This window comes from Dioscorea cayenensis, chromosome 5 (genome assembly GCF_009730915.1).
Source record: "Dioscorea cayenensis subsp. rotundata cultivar TDr96_F1 chromosome 5, TDr96_F1_v2_PseudoChromosome.rev07_lg8_w22 25.fasta, whole genome shotgun sequence".
NCBI lineage: Eukaryota > Viridiplantae > Streptophyta > Magnoliopsida > Dioscoreales > Dioscoreaceae > Dioscorea > Dioscorea cayenensis.
The window spans coordinates 18,006,133-18,026,434 of record NC_052475.1 but is presented as its reverse complement, the minus strand read 5'-3'; the positions used below and the strand labels follow the sequence as shown (position 1 = coordinate 18,026,434).

Genomic DNA, 20,302 nt, shown 5'->3' with positions numbered 1-20,302 from the left:
ATAGAGTTAAAGTGAGAGACAACAAGCTTTTTAGGAAAGATCAAGATGCCAAGATAGGTTAAAGGGAAAGAGCTAGCTCCAAAAGAGAGAATAGAGCAAATACTCCTAACAAGTCTTTTATTAAACCAAGTTGGGAAGAAAACTTCAAATTTCAAACCATTAGAGAAATTGCCAGTCATCTGCCCATATATAGAAAGACATAACTTAATATAACTGGCAGATTTCCTAGTTGCATGAGAAATAAGAATTAAATCATCATCATACATAAGATGATTAAAATCACTACGAAGATTATTGTTAAAACCAGGAATCATACCATTTCTCAAAGCAAAAAATTCAAAAAATTTGTAAGATTTTGGGAAAGCAAGATAAAAAGATAAGGAGAGATAGGGTCTCCTTGCCTCACTCCCCCTCGAGGATGAAATCCAAGAAGTGGGATGACCATTAATAAGAAAGGAGAAAGAAGCTGAATTAAGATAAATTTTAATCCAAGAAATCCAGACACTAGGAAAATTCATTTTGGTAAGAGTGGAAAGAATAACATTCCAAATTAAGGTATCATAAGCTTTCTCAATGTCAATTTTAACGAATAACCTAGGGGATTCAAAAAATACCGATTAAAAGAATGAGCAATTTCCTGAAGGGCAATAATATTATCAAAGGAATTCCAACTAGAAACAAAACCATTGTTAAGTCTATTGACATGGATTGGCATTATATGACAAGCCAAGTAGTGACATGGCAAGAAGAAGGAGACGTGGCATGTGATGAATCATCAAAGAAAGAGGTGACTAGGATGATGATGTGGCGAAATATTAATGAAGCTTAAAGGGATATAAAGATCAAGATAGAGATTTTATGTAGAAGATATTTCTCTCTAAAGTCATGTGATGTTAAACTATTTTTGGAAAGTGCATCAAGTCTAAAAGGATCTCTTCAAGAAAGGCAAGTTTTATTTAAAAAATGTTTATCTATCCTTGGTAAGATCTGGGATGATAAATCATATCTTTGATAGAGCTCCTTTTTAGAAAGATCTATTTTAAAAAGAGAGAGGAATAATCTATCATTAGCAAGAATTCAAGATCATGAAGATTGCATGGAGCTTAGTTTGGTGTGAAGCTATTTGAAGACACAAACTAAGATAGGCAAGGACAAACTTAGTTTGGTGTGAAGCTATTTGGAGACACAAACTAAGTTAGGCAAGGACAAGCCAAGGAGATTATCAAGACCATATTTAGCAAAACAATTTGAAGGAAGGTCCAAGAGCTATCTATGGGCGGAGCTATTCAAGGAGGCTAATCATGTGTAGAGATTGATTGAAGATTGCAAGAGATATGATTAGAGATTTGAAGATCCAAGCATGGATGATTGAAGATCATGCTTGAAGATATTGAAGGCTAAACTTGGATGAAGATGAGATCAAGTTTAGTAACAATATTTCCATGAGTCAAACGAAGATCATATGGGAAGACCAAACTTGGGCCAAGTTTGGAAAGAAGATCATGAGATCTTCAGTGACCATCTTTGGTGAGATAATTGCGTGTGCCTTGGTGGGCACGTCCTTCGGGAGAGGGAGACCTACTGAAGTGACGAGAGGAAGGAAGCAGTTGCAAGCAGGAGGAGCTCGGGTCGAGTCAATTGCTACGAGGCGGACTGAAGGAATCGGGAGGTTGAAGGTCGCAGATTCGGGTGCATCTGGCTATAACTCAGTCATGTTCAGTAAGATGGGTCATGTTGCAACATCTAACTTTGGAAGGTGTTCAAGTTAGAAAGCCGCGGAGAATTCTAAAAGAGATAACTTTATTAGACGTTAGTGCGTCTATATAAGAGATCCTGCTTGAAGATTTAGGATGAGCCAACCAATGAGAGACTCTCCGGTGAGAGTTGAGTGAGTGGTCGTCGGGCAATCTAGAGAGGATATTCTTTGTGTTGAAAGAGTGAGAGAGTGTTTTACTCCTTGTTCCTAAACCTCTTTTAGTAGATTGTTTCTCTGGGCCTGGCCCCCCAGATGTAGGCAAGGTTGTGTCGAACTGGATTACCAATTTGCTAGTCTCCTTTCTCTTGTTTTGATTGTGTATATATGTTTAATCCTTGAGTGAGTTTTTGAGTGACTTAGCACATCACACCATCCACCGGAACCATCAACCACATTGCTCTCGACCAATAAGATGAGGAAGGACATGTTTAAGCTGGTTCGCTAAAATTTTAAAAATGATTTTATAACAGACATTACAAAGAGAAATCTAACAGAAATCAAAAGATAACTTGGGTTTGGATTTCTTAAGAATCAACGCTATATAAGTCCTACGCCAAGTCTTAGGCATGACAGAATCAAAAAAGAAATAATTCACTACAAAAAAAGATTAAAAAAATTCCAATTTAAATTAGAGAAACTAAAAAAAGTTTTAAAATAGAAGACAGTTTAGGAAATTATACTTTTTAAAAATGAGTTTCAATTGCAACAATTCAGGGGCCATACAACCAAAGGGCTTATAGTCTAGCAGTATCTTAGACTTATTGCAAAAAATTGAAAGTGAGACATTCAAAAGATCTCGAGTTCAAGACTCGTTGGAAGCAATAATGGTAACGGGTCACTAGTTATGGTTGCGGGCTTACAGCCCAATTTTTTAGTCCCCAGTTGAGGATGTACAAATTAGACAATTAATTCCCAGCCCGTGCAAAGCCATGTAAGTTTTTATTTATTAATTTATTTAATGATTCATTCCTTGGGACATCTTGGAAAAAAAATTCCATTGCAACAATCAAAGGACAGTGTAGGTCCTTATCTATAGAGTAATTTATTTAACAAGTCAGCCTCACAAAAATTTATTGCTTTCTAAAAAAAGATGGGGATAAAAATTTATAAAAAACCGATGAGTCTCCTAAGGAGCCTGTGGGGTGATCCCGGTGGAGGCGGTGGCGGTGACGGTGAAAGACGTGCGAATTCAGCTCAACAGGCGGGGGTGGGTTCGGATGGGGTTCGGAACCAGGAAAAAAAGACTTTAACTTACGCGGAGGCGGCGAGTTCTTCTTCGTCGGGAGCTGAGATACAGGGGAGGAAGGGGACTAGTAAGGGTAACAGTGTTGGTGCAACTGGGCAGAGTATGATGACTGGGATGAAGAGGCCGAGGTTGCCGAGGGAGTTCATTTGTGGCCGCTGCTTCAGGACCACCCACAAGACGGCGGACTGCCGGCATCAGGTGGTGTGTCTGCGATGTTCGTGTGTGGGGCACATGGCGGCTCGATGCCCGGTGGAATCGCGATGAAGCCCGCATCGCAGGAAGCTCCATGCCCGATCTAAACGTATGGATAAACCTCCAAGTTCGCCTGCACAATCGGTATCTAGGGATTTGAGGACGGAGCCAGAGAATAAGTTGACCCACACGAGCGCCAGACTTGCACTCTCTATTGTGCTCTCACCGGAGTCTGAGAAGTTGAGAGTAGACCTTGCAAAGGTGGCGGTGCTCTCTCTACGTAAGGGATATGTCAACGAGGCCAGCTTGTTGGTTGTTCTTCCTTCCATCTTCAATCGGGAGCTCGCTAGGCCAGTGACGCCATTGAATGATTGCCATTTCTTAGTGCCGATGGGTAACAGGGAGGAGGTGAAGGAGCTCTACCGGCTTGGCACCTTCTCACGGTGACCAAGGATGGTCCTTGTGTGCTCAATCTTTCTCAGTGGTCGGCGGAGCTGGGAGCTGTCGGGAGAGCATCGGGGGATGGACAATGGGTCCATATATGGAACTTACCTCTACACGCCTGGTGTTGGCCTATCATCGCTGAGGTTCTCCGCCCGGTGGGGGAGCTGGTCGCTCTCTCGCAAGCAGAGCTTCCTCATAAGTATTTCATTTCAGCACTGGTGATGCATCGGGCCGGTGTCACTCTGCCGTTGGAGTTAGATTTTAGCATAGGAATGAGGAAATACCAGGTCCTCTTTACCGGCGATCGAGGGGTTGCTCTGGTTTATCGGAGGGACCTTGGAAGGTTTGTGCTCGAGGCTGGGAAGGGGCCATCTCGAGCGCCAGCGAGGGGAGAATCGCGTGCGGAGAGAGTGGTGCAGGCAGCCTGAATGGAGCCAGACATTGAGAAGGGGAAGGTGGTGGTCGAGCCATGCTCCCACGTCAGACAGCGGGACGCGGCGGTGGTTGAGCTCTGCTCCCATAGCGAGGATGAGGCGAGCTTCCCGCTTGTCTCGGAAGCTGCTCGACGGACCGATGGGCTGTCTGATGACTTGGGGAGATCTTCAGGTTCACAGCGGACTCGATCACCCGAGCGCGGGCCTATGCATATGAAGTGGGTGAAGGTGCAGGGTACGGCTAATATACGTGTCGAGCGGGGGAGTACTTCGCAGTCCCATAAGATGGAGCAGGTTAAGGAAGGTGCGGCGCAGGTTAAGGTGGCTTTACGTCCACTGGAGCAGGTTAAGGTTTCTTTGGGTGGCCAATTGGGTGCGTCTGAGGTTGCCGTGGAGCTGATTAAGGAGGGTGCGGTGCACATTAAGGCTCTTCATGCACATGAACCAGAGATAGTGGATGCTCTGGTAGACCAAGTTGTTGTGGATCAGTTTAAGGAGGATGCGGTACAGGCTGTGGATCAGGTTAAGGGGGGTATTGGGCCAGATTTATTGTGCCTTAGTGGAGGGAGAGCTGTGCTGGCTCTTCAAGATCTTGTGAGTAGAGGCTGTGAAGATCCTATAGCCCTCAATGCTGGGTTTTTTTCTGATTCGATCCATGGACCACATTCTGTTGTACTGTGGATCCGGGGGATCCGTTACTCTTGTCTGATGTGGGCCTTCTTGTAGCCCAGAAACATGTTTGTAGGCCTAGTTTGGGCCCAGGAGGGGTTGCTGATACGGGGGACAGACTTCCTTTTAAGAAGGGGGTTCGTCATGAGGGGAGTGTGCACCGCAACCCCGATATTTTGAAGCAGGTTAATTTTAAAGACCACTCTGCTACCCCCACTGTGGAACCTCCAGATGGTTTTAAGTGGCATTTTCTTGCGGGGTTTGGGTTCTTGTTCCGGCTGCAGTCATGATTGATGCGGGTGAGCGTAGTGGAGATGAGTTGATGTGTGAGGGGGAAGAAGGTTCGGATGTCAGGTCGACGAGTGCCCTAACTCCGGAGATTGATGATGAGTCGGTCGACTCAGTCACGAAATTCGAGAGGAACCTTAGGAAGCTTTTACCGGGACTTCAAGATGGCCATGACCCTGAGGAGCAGGGGTAAGTGGTCGGGCCCAGGAAAAGTGAAAGGCAAAAAAAACCTTCTTCACGTTTCACGGAGGATGCTGGATACCTGACAGAACCACCCAAGTCTACTAGGAAAAAGGGAGCGGGAGCGGATGGAGCGAAAGGTACTTGTTCTAAACCGCTGCTTATTTCAGATTGGTCTAATATGCAAATTGTTAATTATTGTGATGTATGTGGTATTTTATTCTCTGAATCTGTGAATGATTGTGTGAACCATATACGATCGTTAGAACTGTCCCGAATGGCAATGGGTAAGGGTACGGCGGTAACCCCTTCTGGGGGTTGCGGGAACTAATTTGTTGATTAATGAATATTATCAATTGGAATGTGAGGGGGCTGGGTAGGCCAGCAAAGAGATTTTTTGTCAAAGATTTTTTACGTCTTAATTTTGCTGATATTTGCTGCTTACAAGAAACAAAACTTGAGTTGATATCCCCAGCTACATGGAGGGAGATAGGGGGGTTTGTCTGGACCAGTTTTCCTATGTTCCGACGAAAAGGTCGGCGGGGGGTATTGCTATAGGTTGGAACAGTGCGATGATGGCTGGTACGCTGGTCCAGGTAGGGGAATTTAGCCTGTCAGTAGAGTTTTTGATGAAGAAGGATAATTTTAAATGGAGATGCAAGTCCGTGCATGGACCGACGGAGCGGTATCGCAAGGTACCTTTCTGGGAAGAACTGGTGGGCACCAGGGGGGCTGCTGGAATTCCTCGGGTTATCTGTGGTGACTTCAATGCGATATTCAATGTAGAGGATAAACCCTCGGGTAACTATAATTGGGACGATATCCGGAGTGCCAACACTTTAATGCATGATTTGGAACTGAAGGAACCCCCATCTATAGGTAGGAGATTTACGTGGACCAATGGTCAAGCGGACCCGATTTGGGTGAAACTTGACCGCTTTCTGATTAATGCTAAGTGGGCGAACTGTTTTCCTAGAGTGATGCAAGTGATGTTACCTAGACTGAGGTCGGATCATGTGCAGATTAGGCTTGAGGTGGGTTACCACTCATCTAAACCTAGGCCGTTCCACTTTGAAAAGATGTGGATCACTGTTGAAGGTTTTCAGGAGTTGGTACAGCAGTCGTGGGATGAGACAACACCTAGGGGGAGTGGGGCATTCATTGTTTCTAAGAAATTGGCTGTGGTTAGAATGCACTTACGTCAGTGGGCTAAGTTTAGCTTTGGGTCAATCAAGTTAAAAAAGTTAGCATTGATGCAAGAGATGGAGGTCCTTGACATTGCCAAGGAATCTAGAAGCTTAACCCTGGGGGAGATCCAGAAGGAGCTTGACATTTCCTTCAATTTAGAGGAAATTCTTAGCAGGAAAAAAATCTATTGGAGACAAAGGTCGATGACGCAGTGGATTAAAGAGGGTGATGAAAACACAAAGTTCTTCCATGCGGTGGCAAATGGCAAGAAGAATCGTAACTTCATTCCTGGCATTATGCAGGGAGGCACTAGGATTGTGGATCCGGGTGAGATTAGCAAAGTGTTTGCTGCACACTTCAACCAACACTTTGGTTGCCAGCGGTCCTCCAGACTCAGAATCGATTTTCAGAGATTATTTCAGTTAAAGACTGTTGTGGACCTCAACGGGTTGGAAGCTTTGTTTTCTGTCGAGGAAATCAAAAGGGCAGTATTTGATCTTGGAGAGGACAAAGCCCCAGGGCCGGATGGTTTTCCCCTTCATTTTTTTAAGCAATTCTGGGACACGGTCAGTACAGATGTGGTCTTACTTTGTGAGGATTTCTACTGGCAACGCGCCAACTTGGAAAGAATTAATTGGGCTAGTATCGCCCTTATACCTAAAGTGGATGCGCCAGAGTCCCCTGGGGATTTCAGACCCATCAGTTTGATTAATTCTTCATTGAAAATTATTTCTAAAGTGTTGGCAAATCGGTTGAGCAAGGTGATGAATTTGTTAGTTGATAAGGAACAATCCACTTTCCTTAAAAGGCGATGCATTCTGGACAACATTGCAACGGTAGAGGAACTTATTTTTAGTTTCCACAAGAGAAGGCTACCGTGGCACATTTTGAAGGTTAATTTTAACAAGGCTTTTGATCGTGTCGATTGGGACTTTCTTTTAGATCTATTGAAAGCCAAGGGTTTTGGAGATAGGTGGATTGGGTGGATCAATTACATCTTGTTGTCTTCGAAAGCGTCTATTCTCGTCAATGGTTCCCCGAATGGGTATGTGCGTTACAAAAGTGGATTACGACAAGGCGATTCGTTGTCACCTTTGTTGTTTGTGTTGGTCACGGATGTGTTGAGTACCATGTTTTAGCATGCATTGCGATCTAAGGTTCTGGTTGGGGTGCCTTTAGGGGAATTTGGTAACAGGTGTAATCTCCATTACGCCGATGATCTTCTAGTCTTGACCACTGGCGGGCTGAAAGACTTGCGAATCTTTAAGCTAATTTTACTAATGTTTGAGGGGTTGACTAGTTTAGCTACAAATTTTTCGAAAACTTGCCTATATACTTCTGACTTAGGGAAGCTTCCGGAGAGGGAGGCGGCGGGTACATTGAGTTGCGAAAGGGGCATGTTACCGGTTACATATCTTGCTATCCCGATCTCGGGGAGAAGGCCAAGGAAATAAGACTGGGAGGGTCTCATCGCTAAGATTCGGAAGAGATTGGCTTCATGGAAAATGAAGCACTTATCCATTGGTGGGTGGCTCACGTTGATTAATTCGGTGCTCACGGCGGTACCCACATACTAGATGTCATTATTCAGGTTACCATGCTGGACCATTAAGGAGATCAATCGAATCCGTCGTGATTTTCTGTGGTAAGGTGCGGACATTGATCACCCAAGTTGTAGACTTGTCGGTTGGCATAACCTCTGTCGGGCTCGTGACCAAGGTGGTTGGGGCTATCTTGGATATAAGTAATTTTAACCAGGCGCTTTTGGGAAAGTGGTGGTGGAAATTCATGACTGACACCTTTTGGTGTGGTGCGGAGGTTATATAATTTAATTACGGTATGTCCGCTGGAACATGTTCCCGAGGCAAACGGGAAGGATTTCTTTCTTCTAGAAAGGGGTTATAAGAAGACTATCGGCTTTAAGAGGGTGTATTCTACACAATGTTAAATCGGGGGAGGAGACTCTTTTTTGGAAAGATGGTTGGATAGATGGTAGGGCACCTATGAACTTGTGGCCGGAGGTATTTAATAGAGCGCATCGACCTAATGGCACCTTGCTTGATCTTTCGGCCCTGCTATATCATGACCCTTTCTCTAAGGATGTTGGTGTGAGGATGTACAGAGAGCACTGGAGGTCGCAAGGCGGGGTGCTTGGAGATGCAAAGAGTTGGCGGCTTACTGGGAATGGTTGCTTCTTAGTTAAACCCTTCTACTCTTTTCTTAATAACGGGGGACTGCACTGTCCTTTGGCAAAGTTCTTCTGGAAGAGATTGTGTCCGAAGAAAATTAATATTTTCAACTGGTTAGCTTGGAAAGATAGGATCCTCACTCTAGAGAAACTTGCGTCTAGAGGATGTAATCGACTTCCTACGGCTACCTGTGTCTTATGTCATGCTGCGATTGAATCGATTGATCATCTCTTCTTATATTGCTCTTTGGCAAGGCAGGTGTGGTGGTACTTCGGTAGATTACTCAATCTATCGGGTCCACCTGGTGCCTTGCACCTGATTTGGGATAGATGGAGATCTTCAGTCAGACCTGATTGTAGGGATATTGGGGACTTAGTGGTGAAGTCGATTGTGTGGAACATTTGGCTAGCTAGAAATGATTGCATATTTAATGCTACTGTTGTCTCTTCACATGCTCTTATCCTAAAGATTGACCGAATGTTATTATCTTGGATTTCTACAGCGGTTGAGGGTCCTACAGCAAAATTGGAGGAGCACTCGTCGACTATCAGACGGAGCTTGGAGTCCCACAGTACGTCGGTGGAAGGCTCAGGGGATGTACCGATATTGGAGGGTGATCGTGATTTGCACACTGGTTAGGGGATAACAGTGGGGAGGAGTGTTGGAGGCTGCTGTGTTGCCTCGTTTTGCTGTTTTTTGTTGTGTCTTCTTTACGGTTCCACTTCTTGTGGTTCTTGATTTTGTTGTAGCCTCCTCTTGTCCTGCCTGTGGCGATGTATTATTGGCTGGTTGTATCTTTTCTTTATTCTAATTGAAGTAGTTTATCCACCTTTTCAAAAAATAAAAAAAAAAAAAAAGATAGGGGGATTAATTTTTTGGACCAAGGATAAAGAGGTTTCAGACACGATCAAGGGAGGTTTCAACTCAATAAAAACCATTTATTGTTTTGTTTTTGGGTTTTTTTGTTTGGTTTTATTTTGTTTTTTGTGTTTTTTTTTAACTCAATAAAAAGGTTGTTATAGTGGAAAGGAGTGAATATTTTTGGGGCACCTTTGCAAATTTCAGGGAGGGGTTTATTAGCCTCATTAAATAAATGTGGTTGAGTAGTAAAAAGAATTGGAATTTCACAACTGTGAATGATTTTTCGGTAACAATCGCACCGTAAAAAAAACTATTAAATAATAAAAATATACCAAAACAGTTAAACCATGTAAAAAGGCCTTGTTTCGGGATCACAAAAAATTGTGTCAAATAATAAACATGATTTGATGTGAGTAGATCAACAAAGTATAGTAGTTGAGTTATAAATAGGCTCATAAATGATTAGTTGAGTCATAAATAACATAAAAAAAATGTGTCAAATAATAAATATGACTTTGACGTGAGTAGATCAACAAAGTAGTGGTTGAGTTATAAATAGGCTCATTAATGATTGGTTGAGCTATAAATAGGCTCATTAATGTTTGGTTGAGTCATAAATAGAGCCTCAGCCTCACAACAAGGTTAGTATGAAAACAAAAGCGCTTTACATCAAGTTATTAAACATCCCAATCTTTAATACTCCAATAGCTGATGTAAGGAAACTTCAAATTGGACTTGTTTTATAACTTTTATTAGTTACAGAAAATGTCTCATTATAATCAATCATTCTTTTGGTTTTGGTTCATTAAAACACTTAGCAACATGTAACAAGACAAGTTATTAGTTTATCAAGCCTATAATTTGCCTTTAGTTTGGTTTTAAAAATCCAATTAGAATCAACAACAATTTATACTTAATATTCGTGGCACAAGTGCCCATGTATTTTGTTTGCATTTAATATAGTAAGATTCTCTTCCATAATTGCCAACCAACTCGGATATGACATAGAGAATCTTGTCTGCTCCCTCCATCATGAAATATAACTATATAAGACGTTTGATAAAAACAATTAATTTAAAATAGTCATCATCATATAATATTAAGATAATATAAATTTATTTTTAATTTTATTTTTTTTAATTTTTATAATTATGTCCCTATAATTATATATTTTCTGCCCTTTTAGTCCTTCTAGTATTTTTAGGTACAAATAAGTACTCATATTTAGTCGAATTGGATCGTTCTAGTTCACAGCAATATTTTTAGGTACAATTAACTCCTTGCAGTTTACACTTGCCCATCTACAACGCGGACTAAAATGACCTAATTCGACTAAATATAAGAACTTAATTGTACCTAAAAATATTGCAAGAACTAAAAAGACAAAAAGTACATAATTACAGAGACCTATACAGCAATTAAACCTATTATATAAATAAAAAAAATCATATTCATAATCCTGATAAAAAATATATAGTTTTAAAAAATCAGTAATTTAGTATTTCCTATCAAGGTTGTCAGACCCGGCCCGGTCAATGACCCGGCTAAACTCAGGGGTCAGGGGTCAATGGGTTCGACCGGGTCGAACCGGGGTTGAACCGGGGTCAATAATTAAATATAAAAAATATTATAATAATTAATAATAAGCAAATATAATATTAAACCCATAATTATATTATAAAAAAACCTACTCAAATTTGATATTTAAATTGATAAACGACCTTATATACTGATGAGAGTTTTTCTAATTATGTCATTTATTTTTTTACATTTTTTTAAATATTTACAAATTTAATATATTAATATATAATTATTGAACTTCTCTCGATGTTATTTATTTATTTATTTGTTTATTGGTTGATTTTTGTTAAAAATAAATAAGAAATTTAATTCACTAATTCTTATATCTCAATTGAGTTTTTTTATTTTGTTTTTAAATTTTTCTTATATTTTTTTATTTAATTAGAATACTTTTAATTTTATATTTTTTTATAATAAAATTACACTCATTTATTATTTTATTTTCTTAATAAATTAAATTTTTTTAGAAAGTATTTACATAACACATTAATATATTTTTATTTTTTTAAATGTTACTTTTTTTGTTGGTATGTATGATATATATGTATATATATATATATATATATATATATATATATGTAATTCTATTTATTGATTATAAATTATAAATTAATTTTAATAAATATACACGATTTTGTGATTTTTTTAATGAGAAAAATAATAATAAATTATTAAATAATGAAAAATAAACATTGTGACCCGATTGACCCGGCCGGGTCAACCGGTTCCCGGTTGAACCGCCCGGGTCACCGGGTTAACACCGGGTTTTTTAATACCCGGGTCAATGGGGTATACCCGGGCCGGCCACATGGCCGGTTCCCGGTTTTTCTGGTTGAACCGGCCGGGCCGGTCCGGGTCTGACAAGCTTGCTTCCTATAGTCGTCCTATTTATTTATCTTACTTTAGAATTTTTTTATCTTTTTTACATATTTATTTAAAAGATCTATAAATTATTAAATAATTTTTTTCAACTTTACCTTTTATTTTTAATATACTACTATATGTTTTAATACTTTTTAAAAAACTAAAACACTATATTGAGAGATGAGAGAGAATAAAAGATATAATTAAATTATAATAAAAAATTAATAAAATCTTGATGGATTTTAAATGGGTGTGATTTTGAAAAGTTGATAATTTTTTTTTATAAATTTAAAATAATAATTAATTTTAACTATTTTTAATGGGTGTGAATGGGTTAAAATGGACAAATAAAAATGACTAGAGGGAGAAATTTGATTTATTTCTATTCTAAAATTTAAAAAATTTAATGTCATTTTTAGTTATAATGCAAGATCTTTAAATAACTTATATATATATATAGAAAAGAATAACAAGGTTTGTTTTTATAACGTATGAATATGGATTATAATTTCATGTATAACACATGAAAGTTTTTATTTTTAATACCGCCAAATCAATTATCTTTGGCACTTATATTCTTGAATGAAAAAAAGTAATGTAAGGTTACATGGAGGAGACAATGGATTTGTGATAGGACAAGAGATTGTTGACAACAATTAGAAGGAATAGACAGGAGTGATTGGGTGGGTCCCCTAGAAAAGAAATCATTATTTCACGTGTTTCGATATATATATGGATATATAACTATTAGAATGAGAACTGCTGTAAATGTAAGTACAGCTAAAATTGGTAGTAATATCAACATATGTTTGGATATATATGAATATATAACCATTAGAATGAGAACTACTATAAATATAAAAGCCCTCAAAATTGGGAAGATAAGATTTAATTAAAGTTATGATAGTGAAATGACATTTTTACCCCCTAATTAAGATTTAATTTAAATAAAAATCATTAAAATAAATAATTAATTTTAATATTTAAAGTAAATAATAAACATAAATTAAGTAATTAGATTTTTAATTATAATAATTACAAGTGAAGTGATATTTTTGCCCCCATATAGATTTAATTAAATAAAATAATTAATATAACTATTTAATTGTGATAATTAAAGTGAAATGATGTTTTTCGTCCAAAATCAAGGTAACAACTATTAAATACATAAAAAGGATATGACTTTGGATGGTTACTACATTGAAGAGTATTGATCAAGAAAGTAGCTATGGTAAAAAGCCCCAACCCAAATATCACTTTGGTACACCACTATTAAATAACAACATTGTCATCCAAGCCCTTCAATAATTCTGTGTTTTTTTTTAACAAAGGCGACAAACACCAATCAAAAGACAAGCATATATCGAGGTGCACTTACAGTGGTTTAAATCATCTTCTGACTCTGGAGAGGAGAACAAAAAGCATTCCTAATACAGAACTTCCACAGAAAATCTAGTGCAACGCGAGTTGAAAAACTCAAACTCGAGAACTCTCAATCACACTACATACATGATAATTACCGCTGGGTTTGCCCACAATTCTCATTATGTGTTTCTTTATTCAGCCATACTATTTCTTCACAATGCATGATGAGAAGGAACATGGATAAACCAAAAGAAATTATGGAAAAGAAAGCAAAATAAATTGAAAGGGAGAGTAGAAAAGGAAAGGAAAAAGATTATTTTGCAGAAAATGTGACAATAAATAATATCCATTATCATTTATTCATTAAAAAGGGACAAAGGTTCACATCACCTGCTGAAAGAAAAGTAACAGCAGAACCCACACAGTTGCATTGTTCTTCACTCCACAAATTCAATGCCTGTTAATTTTTGTCCATTGTGAAGTTCAATGAGACAATCACCAACAACCTTCAGAAATGCAAAGCAGACTCAATAAATTAGAATGCAATTTGCTGAAACAATTTTGGAGATGATAGAGAATGATTCAGGAAGAGTACAATAATGTGTATACCTTTGCCATTGTTCTGTAAGAAGGTTCGGTGACACCGGCAACATGAGGCGTAATGATCACATTTGGGAATTTTAGGATCTTATCATCTGGATCGAATGGTTCTTGCCAAGCGACATCAAGGCCTAAGCCGCCTAGATGACCTAATTTGAGCGATTGATACACTGATTCATAGTCTAGGATGTGGCCTCGAGCAATATTCAGCAGAAGAGAACCCTTGCAAAATAACCAAGAATGGGGAAATGCTATGTTTCAGGCTCAAACTGATGGAATTACTGTTAGCAGTGCAATTTCAGTGTAGGAGCAAAAGAATGCACATTTCAAGCAATAAGTTTTTAGAGATGGTGCATACCCATAGAGAACCGAGTATTTTATATTTATAAGACATATAGTGATATTATGTAAATAAGGTGGCTAGTATAATTTATGGAATGTTTGATACTAGATCCTGTTGAATTATATGTTAATTATATAAGACTAATCAATAATCCCCCATCGATTAATGTTGTATGTTTGGACTTAGATATGCGATCCTAGGTTGTTCTTCTTATTAGTTTAAGTTTTTGGGTTGAATAGAATCTAGACAATGTATTTGTTTTGTACCTAACAAATCAAAGGTTGCTACCGGTTATCAATCACACAAGGAGAACATATAAAATGCAAGCAGCATTTCTGCCTAAATCTAATTGCTCCAGTTGCAACTCAACATTTGAGTCAAAGCCCTAGGATATGTAAATCAATCTGAATGATTCTAATGTAACAGAAGGGAGATTTTCATGTAGAATTTGAGCAAATAACAACCTTTTTCATTGACGCAAGGAATGACTTATTGATGATGCCAGCCTGGAATTTTCAAATTTTGAAAAGATATCAGTGGAAGGCAAAAGGGGAAAAAAAGAATTGGAGAAAGAGGTGATTGATGAACTCACTGTTTCATCAGTTAACCTCAAGCAGGGGACCACTATATCAGCTTCAGCGGCGAAATTCATAGTTATCCTTCGTGGTTCCTTTCTTGTCAACCAGATCATCAGTTGCATCACTTTGACTGATGAGGTTAGAAGCATCATCAGTAGAACCTGAGATTGAATGGATGAGAGAATCACAAATGCATTTTTATATGCAAATACTTACACTGACACACACACACACACAGACAAAAAGAAATGAAAGAAAGAAGCAAAGAAATGTCTTCTACAGACCATTCAGCTGTGGTGAATCAACCCATTTCCTTTTAGTTGCAAGAATTTTGACTCCAAATGGGCGCAGTCTCTTAGCAAGGTCAGCCCCGATAGCACCAAATCCCATAATAAAGACCTAGGTTTCAAGATAATTCATGCGTAATACTATAAGTTATGTAATTATAACAAGTCAACAATCAAGTTTAGCAATGCGAACAAAGTGAAATGCTTGACAGCTGACAAGTCAATCAAATAAATGACTAACACAAATAGTAATAAATTTGTCCATAAAAAAGGACCATGGCAAAGCCACTGTTCACACAACACGCACATTCATTGTTTTCTTGGTGATTAATTACTTGAATACGATTATTTTGTCCTGCTTGGGAATTTAGGTTTCAAGAATGTGCGCCATGACCTCTACACAATTACAAGCTTGCATCAAATAATGTACAGGACATGCAAATAAAATTAAAACATCTGTTACCATCATCACAGATACTGGCTAGATGGAAAAAAATTGAAATGAAGGAGAGTGAAGCTAAACCAAATTTGTCTGAAGAGGCAGTCCCAACAGCGAGAAAAGAGGAACCTATAACCTATATTACATGAAAATGAAGATGATCTTAACTAAAGGCATTTCATACTCATTTGATAGAAGTTTGTCTAGGGAAAAATTTTGATAAAAGTTTATCTAGAAAAAAACATTTCATAACCAAAACCATGGCAGTAAACAACAATCTCTACACACATATCAGCTTTATGGATGATCCACCAATGATCATTTATGGTCAGCAGCACCAATACTGACCCTCAAATCCAGTCCCACAAAAAGGGTGGAGGAACACTATTTCTTGCAAAAGTGTACTCCAAAACCATTTCTCATAATCCGAAAGATCTGAAGGCAGGCATGAGTACTTCACCATATTCCAATCATTTGCCAATTAAGATCTTTCAAAGATGGTGCTCTAAATTTATTATACAAACCAACAATCAACTAATGGTACAAATTTGACTTATTCTATGAGTATGAGTGGGTGACATATTGTCATATTTTTCCAAACTAACAAGCCCAAGAAAGCATGCTAATTTTGACATGACTGCATGTGCATGGTCTATGGTTTTACTAAGAGTTATGACAAACACACTAACATTTGCAACATATGGTGGCAAAGTGATATAAATAATCTGAACCAAATTAGTTTAATGCAATTCTTGCATTTTGTCAGCATGTTAATGTAATCCAATAGTAAGTCGGGTTTCTCATGTTAGAGAAAATGAAATAGAAGGATGATGATAACAAGAACTTGTGCAATTGTCAGATGAATCATGGGTGATACTCCAAAATTAGTTCAATGCTGAAACTGAAACCTTAAACTAGTTCCAATAATGCTACTATTTTCTGAAGGAAAGAGGACGAGAAAAACCCACTGTTTTCCCCTGTAGTGTATCACCAATTGGTTGACCTAGAATTTTCTGCTTTATAGCTGCTTCCATCTCTGTCTGCAAGAAAAGAAAATTAGCAAAAACTGCCACATGAAATGATTCAGAAAGTAATCCGATAAACAAGCTGAATTGCCTGCTACATCATCTTTCAAAAAAAGGTGTTCCAAGTAAGACAATTTCTCTATCATCCCTTTTTTTAACAGCCAATATATTTCGAGGATAATCAAACTTCCCCCTGGTAAGGTCTGCTCCTGATCAACCATGTCAGACTATCACAAAGACATAACTAGACTCCAAAGAATATTGAAATATATCAACAATGCCAAATCCTAGCATCAACTATTTTCACATAAAACAGAAGTCTGGGTACAGTTTTTTGGTTAAACTAAAAGTCTTCATTGTTCAAGTGCTAGCTGGTCAATAAACCAACTAGGCAGGCATCAAATAAACACCATTCAAATTAAGCTATAAAGGCAAAGTGCTAAAGTTTGCTTATTGATTGTCTGTGTTCCAAGATGCTATATTGGGTGTACACTCTTAATTTTTCCATCAAAATGACTATATTCCTAAAGCTAGCTTGTTCCGCCTAGTTTATTCAACTCTAGAGTTCATTCTACTTTGATATTACCATTATTATTCATTTGAACAATTATTCTTCCTGGAAATCAGAACATGCAATTATAGGTAGTACCTTTATCCTCTCTACTTGACTGATGACATGCCATTTAACAAAAGGCTACTACATGAGGATGAAATGCTAGCTGGCCACCTAAATTCACTAACAGAGTGACAAAGAGGTGTAAAAGATACTGAACATAGAATCAACTATAAAGAAATATATAGGCAAACATGATTTAATCTATTTATGAGGCACATGCAGTAGATATATCTCATCAATGCATAATTGTAAAATACTTTACATAGGGCCCTTATAACTCTTACAATCCAGTTTTACTTTTCAATAAGCGGCCAACTTGCTTTTCACATTTGAGGAAATATATGAACCAGGTTTGAATCATCAAATTGAAAGCTCGCATCTTAGACAATAGAAGGTGGCTCAGAAAAAAAAAACCATGAAAAATAAGGAAGCTGCAAATTGCTAGAAGATACTTAATTTAGTTAAACCTTCTTCCGAAGAAGGCCCAACATCAAATATATCGCCATTTCAGCACATGACGCAGAATTTCCACATGTCTGCCCCGGAATCCTTGCCACCTTAATGTTATGCTTTGTAGCAGCCTTAACATCAACACCTAAAGTGAGAAAAATAAAATTTGATGACTTAAATATTTAGGAATAAATGGATCACACCATGAGAAACATCCATTAAGGGATAAAGTTTGTGAAGAATATCATAGGCCAAGTGGATTAACTAACAGCGAAAGACTATAGATTAGCTAAAAAAATATATCAGATAAAAGATGAATTTATACGAAAGAATGACCTTCCAGCCCAACACCAAACTGCAAGATAAGTTTCATCTGAACTGCTCTAGAAATTACATTTTCATCTAGCTGGCACATTTTGACTACACATGCATGGTATTCATGTATAGCATTAGGAACATCACCACGAGGTAGCACATCCACCTGCAAAAAGTGAAACATAGCATTTGTTAAAGAGAAACCTCATTTAGCCAATTCAGTTATTCAACTGAACTGCAACTGGTGAATGAAAAATCTGTTATAAAAAGATGCAATATAGACAACTTTGTTTTTATCATTAAAATTCTAAAGATCCTTGATTATAAGTTTGTCTCAAAGATAAAAAGTATAAGGATTGGCAAAAAAAAAAGTGCAAATAATTATAGCAACCTTATGAGCTAACAGTGCATTAAAGATAAACAGCATGAATGAATTTTTTCAATGAACTCTATAGGTTACATTTGTTTTTCATGACAACTGTTTATATCCCAATTCTCATGTTTTAATGACATAAGTTGGACTCTTCTGCTAAATGCCCATTACAAATTCTGTTTGAAGATTTGTACTTGTTCATGAAATTACTTCTAGACTTCTAGATCAAGTAAACAGAATTCAAATAAGTGCATTGGTTGTTTCAATTTTAACCTAAACCTTCATGGATGTAAGGCAAATCTACGCCAAAATTGGCATCGCAGATATGTTGAATTTATCTGCTAGGATTGATTGGTTACCAAGATGTCACAATCCCCAATGATGGAAAAATAATATTCTCCTGATTAATAAGATATGACCTAAAGTCCCCAAGCATAGCAAACAATAGGTCATTGATAATGCTTTGTTATAGCATCAATAGCTTCTCTGCTAAAAGCAGGTACTTTAGCATCTATATTGTGAGGATATGAACTAAGGAGTGGTGGCAACAAGATCAGTCAACTATTTCAAAGTAGTTTTATTCAAGTAACTGTAATTTGTAAGTATTGGATATCCTTCAAAGAAATAAAGCAGAGAGTTAATATTATAAACTATAAGGCAGTGACTCAAATCTCAGTAGTAAATTACTTCTACCATCTCAATCTCAAACCTCTATGCCTATATTGCAGAAAATCTCAACATGCCAGTTATTTCAGTTGGCAAAATTGCAAATATTCAATGACTTATTCATAATCTTTACAACGGTTGTGTTGGCCTTTTTCCTAAAATAGAAAAGGAAATGCTAAAAAAGGGTAGTTATTCCTTGAGACAAATATTAATCAATTACAAAGCAGATGCAAGAAATAAATCCACATGCAGCTACATCTTCATGCAAGCATGCATCCAGTTGAATTACAAAGAGGATAACTGCAAGCAAAGAATGATCTACTGGCTCTACAGATAAGCTGAGAAAGTTTAAGCTACTACATAAGTACATCAAAAAATGCAAGTCAAGAACCTGAATAAATGGGTACTTTTTCAAATATTCTATTGTGTATGTGTGAGATGCAGGGAACTCCAACCCACAGAACAATAGCCTTGTAATCTGCTCAGGACCATTTTTCATCATTTTATCAACCCTTGTAGAGAAACCTGCACTGAAAAGACACAAAGTAATAAAAAGATTATCTAAAGTAAAACAGTTTTGTAACTTGACCATCAATCAATAAGAAAAAATGGCATAATTTTGCCCTAGAATGATTTCAAAATGGCAGTGTTCAACACATCCACTACACAGTTCAACCAGATACACTCAACAGATAACCCTTTCTTCCCCAAAGTGCAGTGATCACAAATACACATCTTACTTTTTACACCAAAAAATAATTAAAAGCTTGTCATTTAAAACTCCCCAACACATCAAAATCAAAGCTAAAGAAAATCAAAGAAACAGCTTCTGGTCAAAGAGGCAATTCATCAAACACTTGAGGCACAACTCTCAGACACCAAACAATCAACAACAACAGCTGTATGCAAGGAGTTTACCACTTACCAACGGCTATCAAGGGCGAAGGGAAGAGCCTTGACAGAGCCTCGCTGGGCGGAGGTCTGAAGCGCACGGGTTAGATGCCTGTACATTGAAAGTGAAGACATACATTTAAGGTGGATGCACCTTAAATAAAATATATATATATATATATATTTAAACGACCCTGAGCCCTAAACTCTGAAGTGACTAGCACTAATTGTTGCTTTCAATGAATTTTGAATTCTATATTTTTTAAATGTCTTACCATCGTTTTTTTATGATCAAGTTAAAGAACGCTAAACTATGAACCCTTTGGTCATTCAAATAATTAAAAAAAAATTAAGAAAAAAATTTAATGGTTTAATTTCTCATAGGTCAAAATGCCCGATAAGAATCAATGGGGCTTTTCCGCCTATTGATGTCATGTTCTTTACATAGGATGTTTGTTTTAG

General features: G+C 37.7%; 1 protein-coding gene across 1 annotated transcript; it reads right to left on the bottom strand.

Annotated features, from left to right (window-relative positions):
* Positions 1 to 13,549: 13,549 nt before the first annotated feature.
* LOC120262292 (hydroxypyruvate reductase-like) lies at positions 13,550 to 20,007 on the bottom strand. The gene is given in 11 exon segments (XM_039270385.1): positions 13,550 to 13,763; positions 13,867 to 14,079; positions 14,665 to 14,706; positions 14,793 to 14,849; positions 14,851 to 14,939; positions 15,063 to 15,177; positions 16,473 to 16,544; positions 17,613 to 17,740; positions 17,932 to 18,076; positions 19,341 to 19,479; positions 19,875 to 20,007. Coding segments are annotated over 11 exon segments (1,170 nt in total). The 5' UTR covers positions 19,976 to 20,007; the 3' UTR covers positions 13,550 to 13,694.
* Between the last annotated feature and the right edge of the window lie 295 nt (positions 20,008 to 20,302).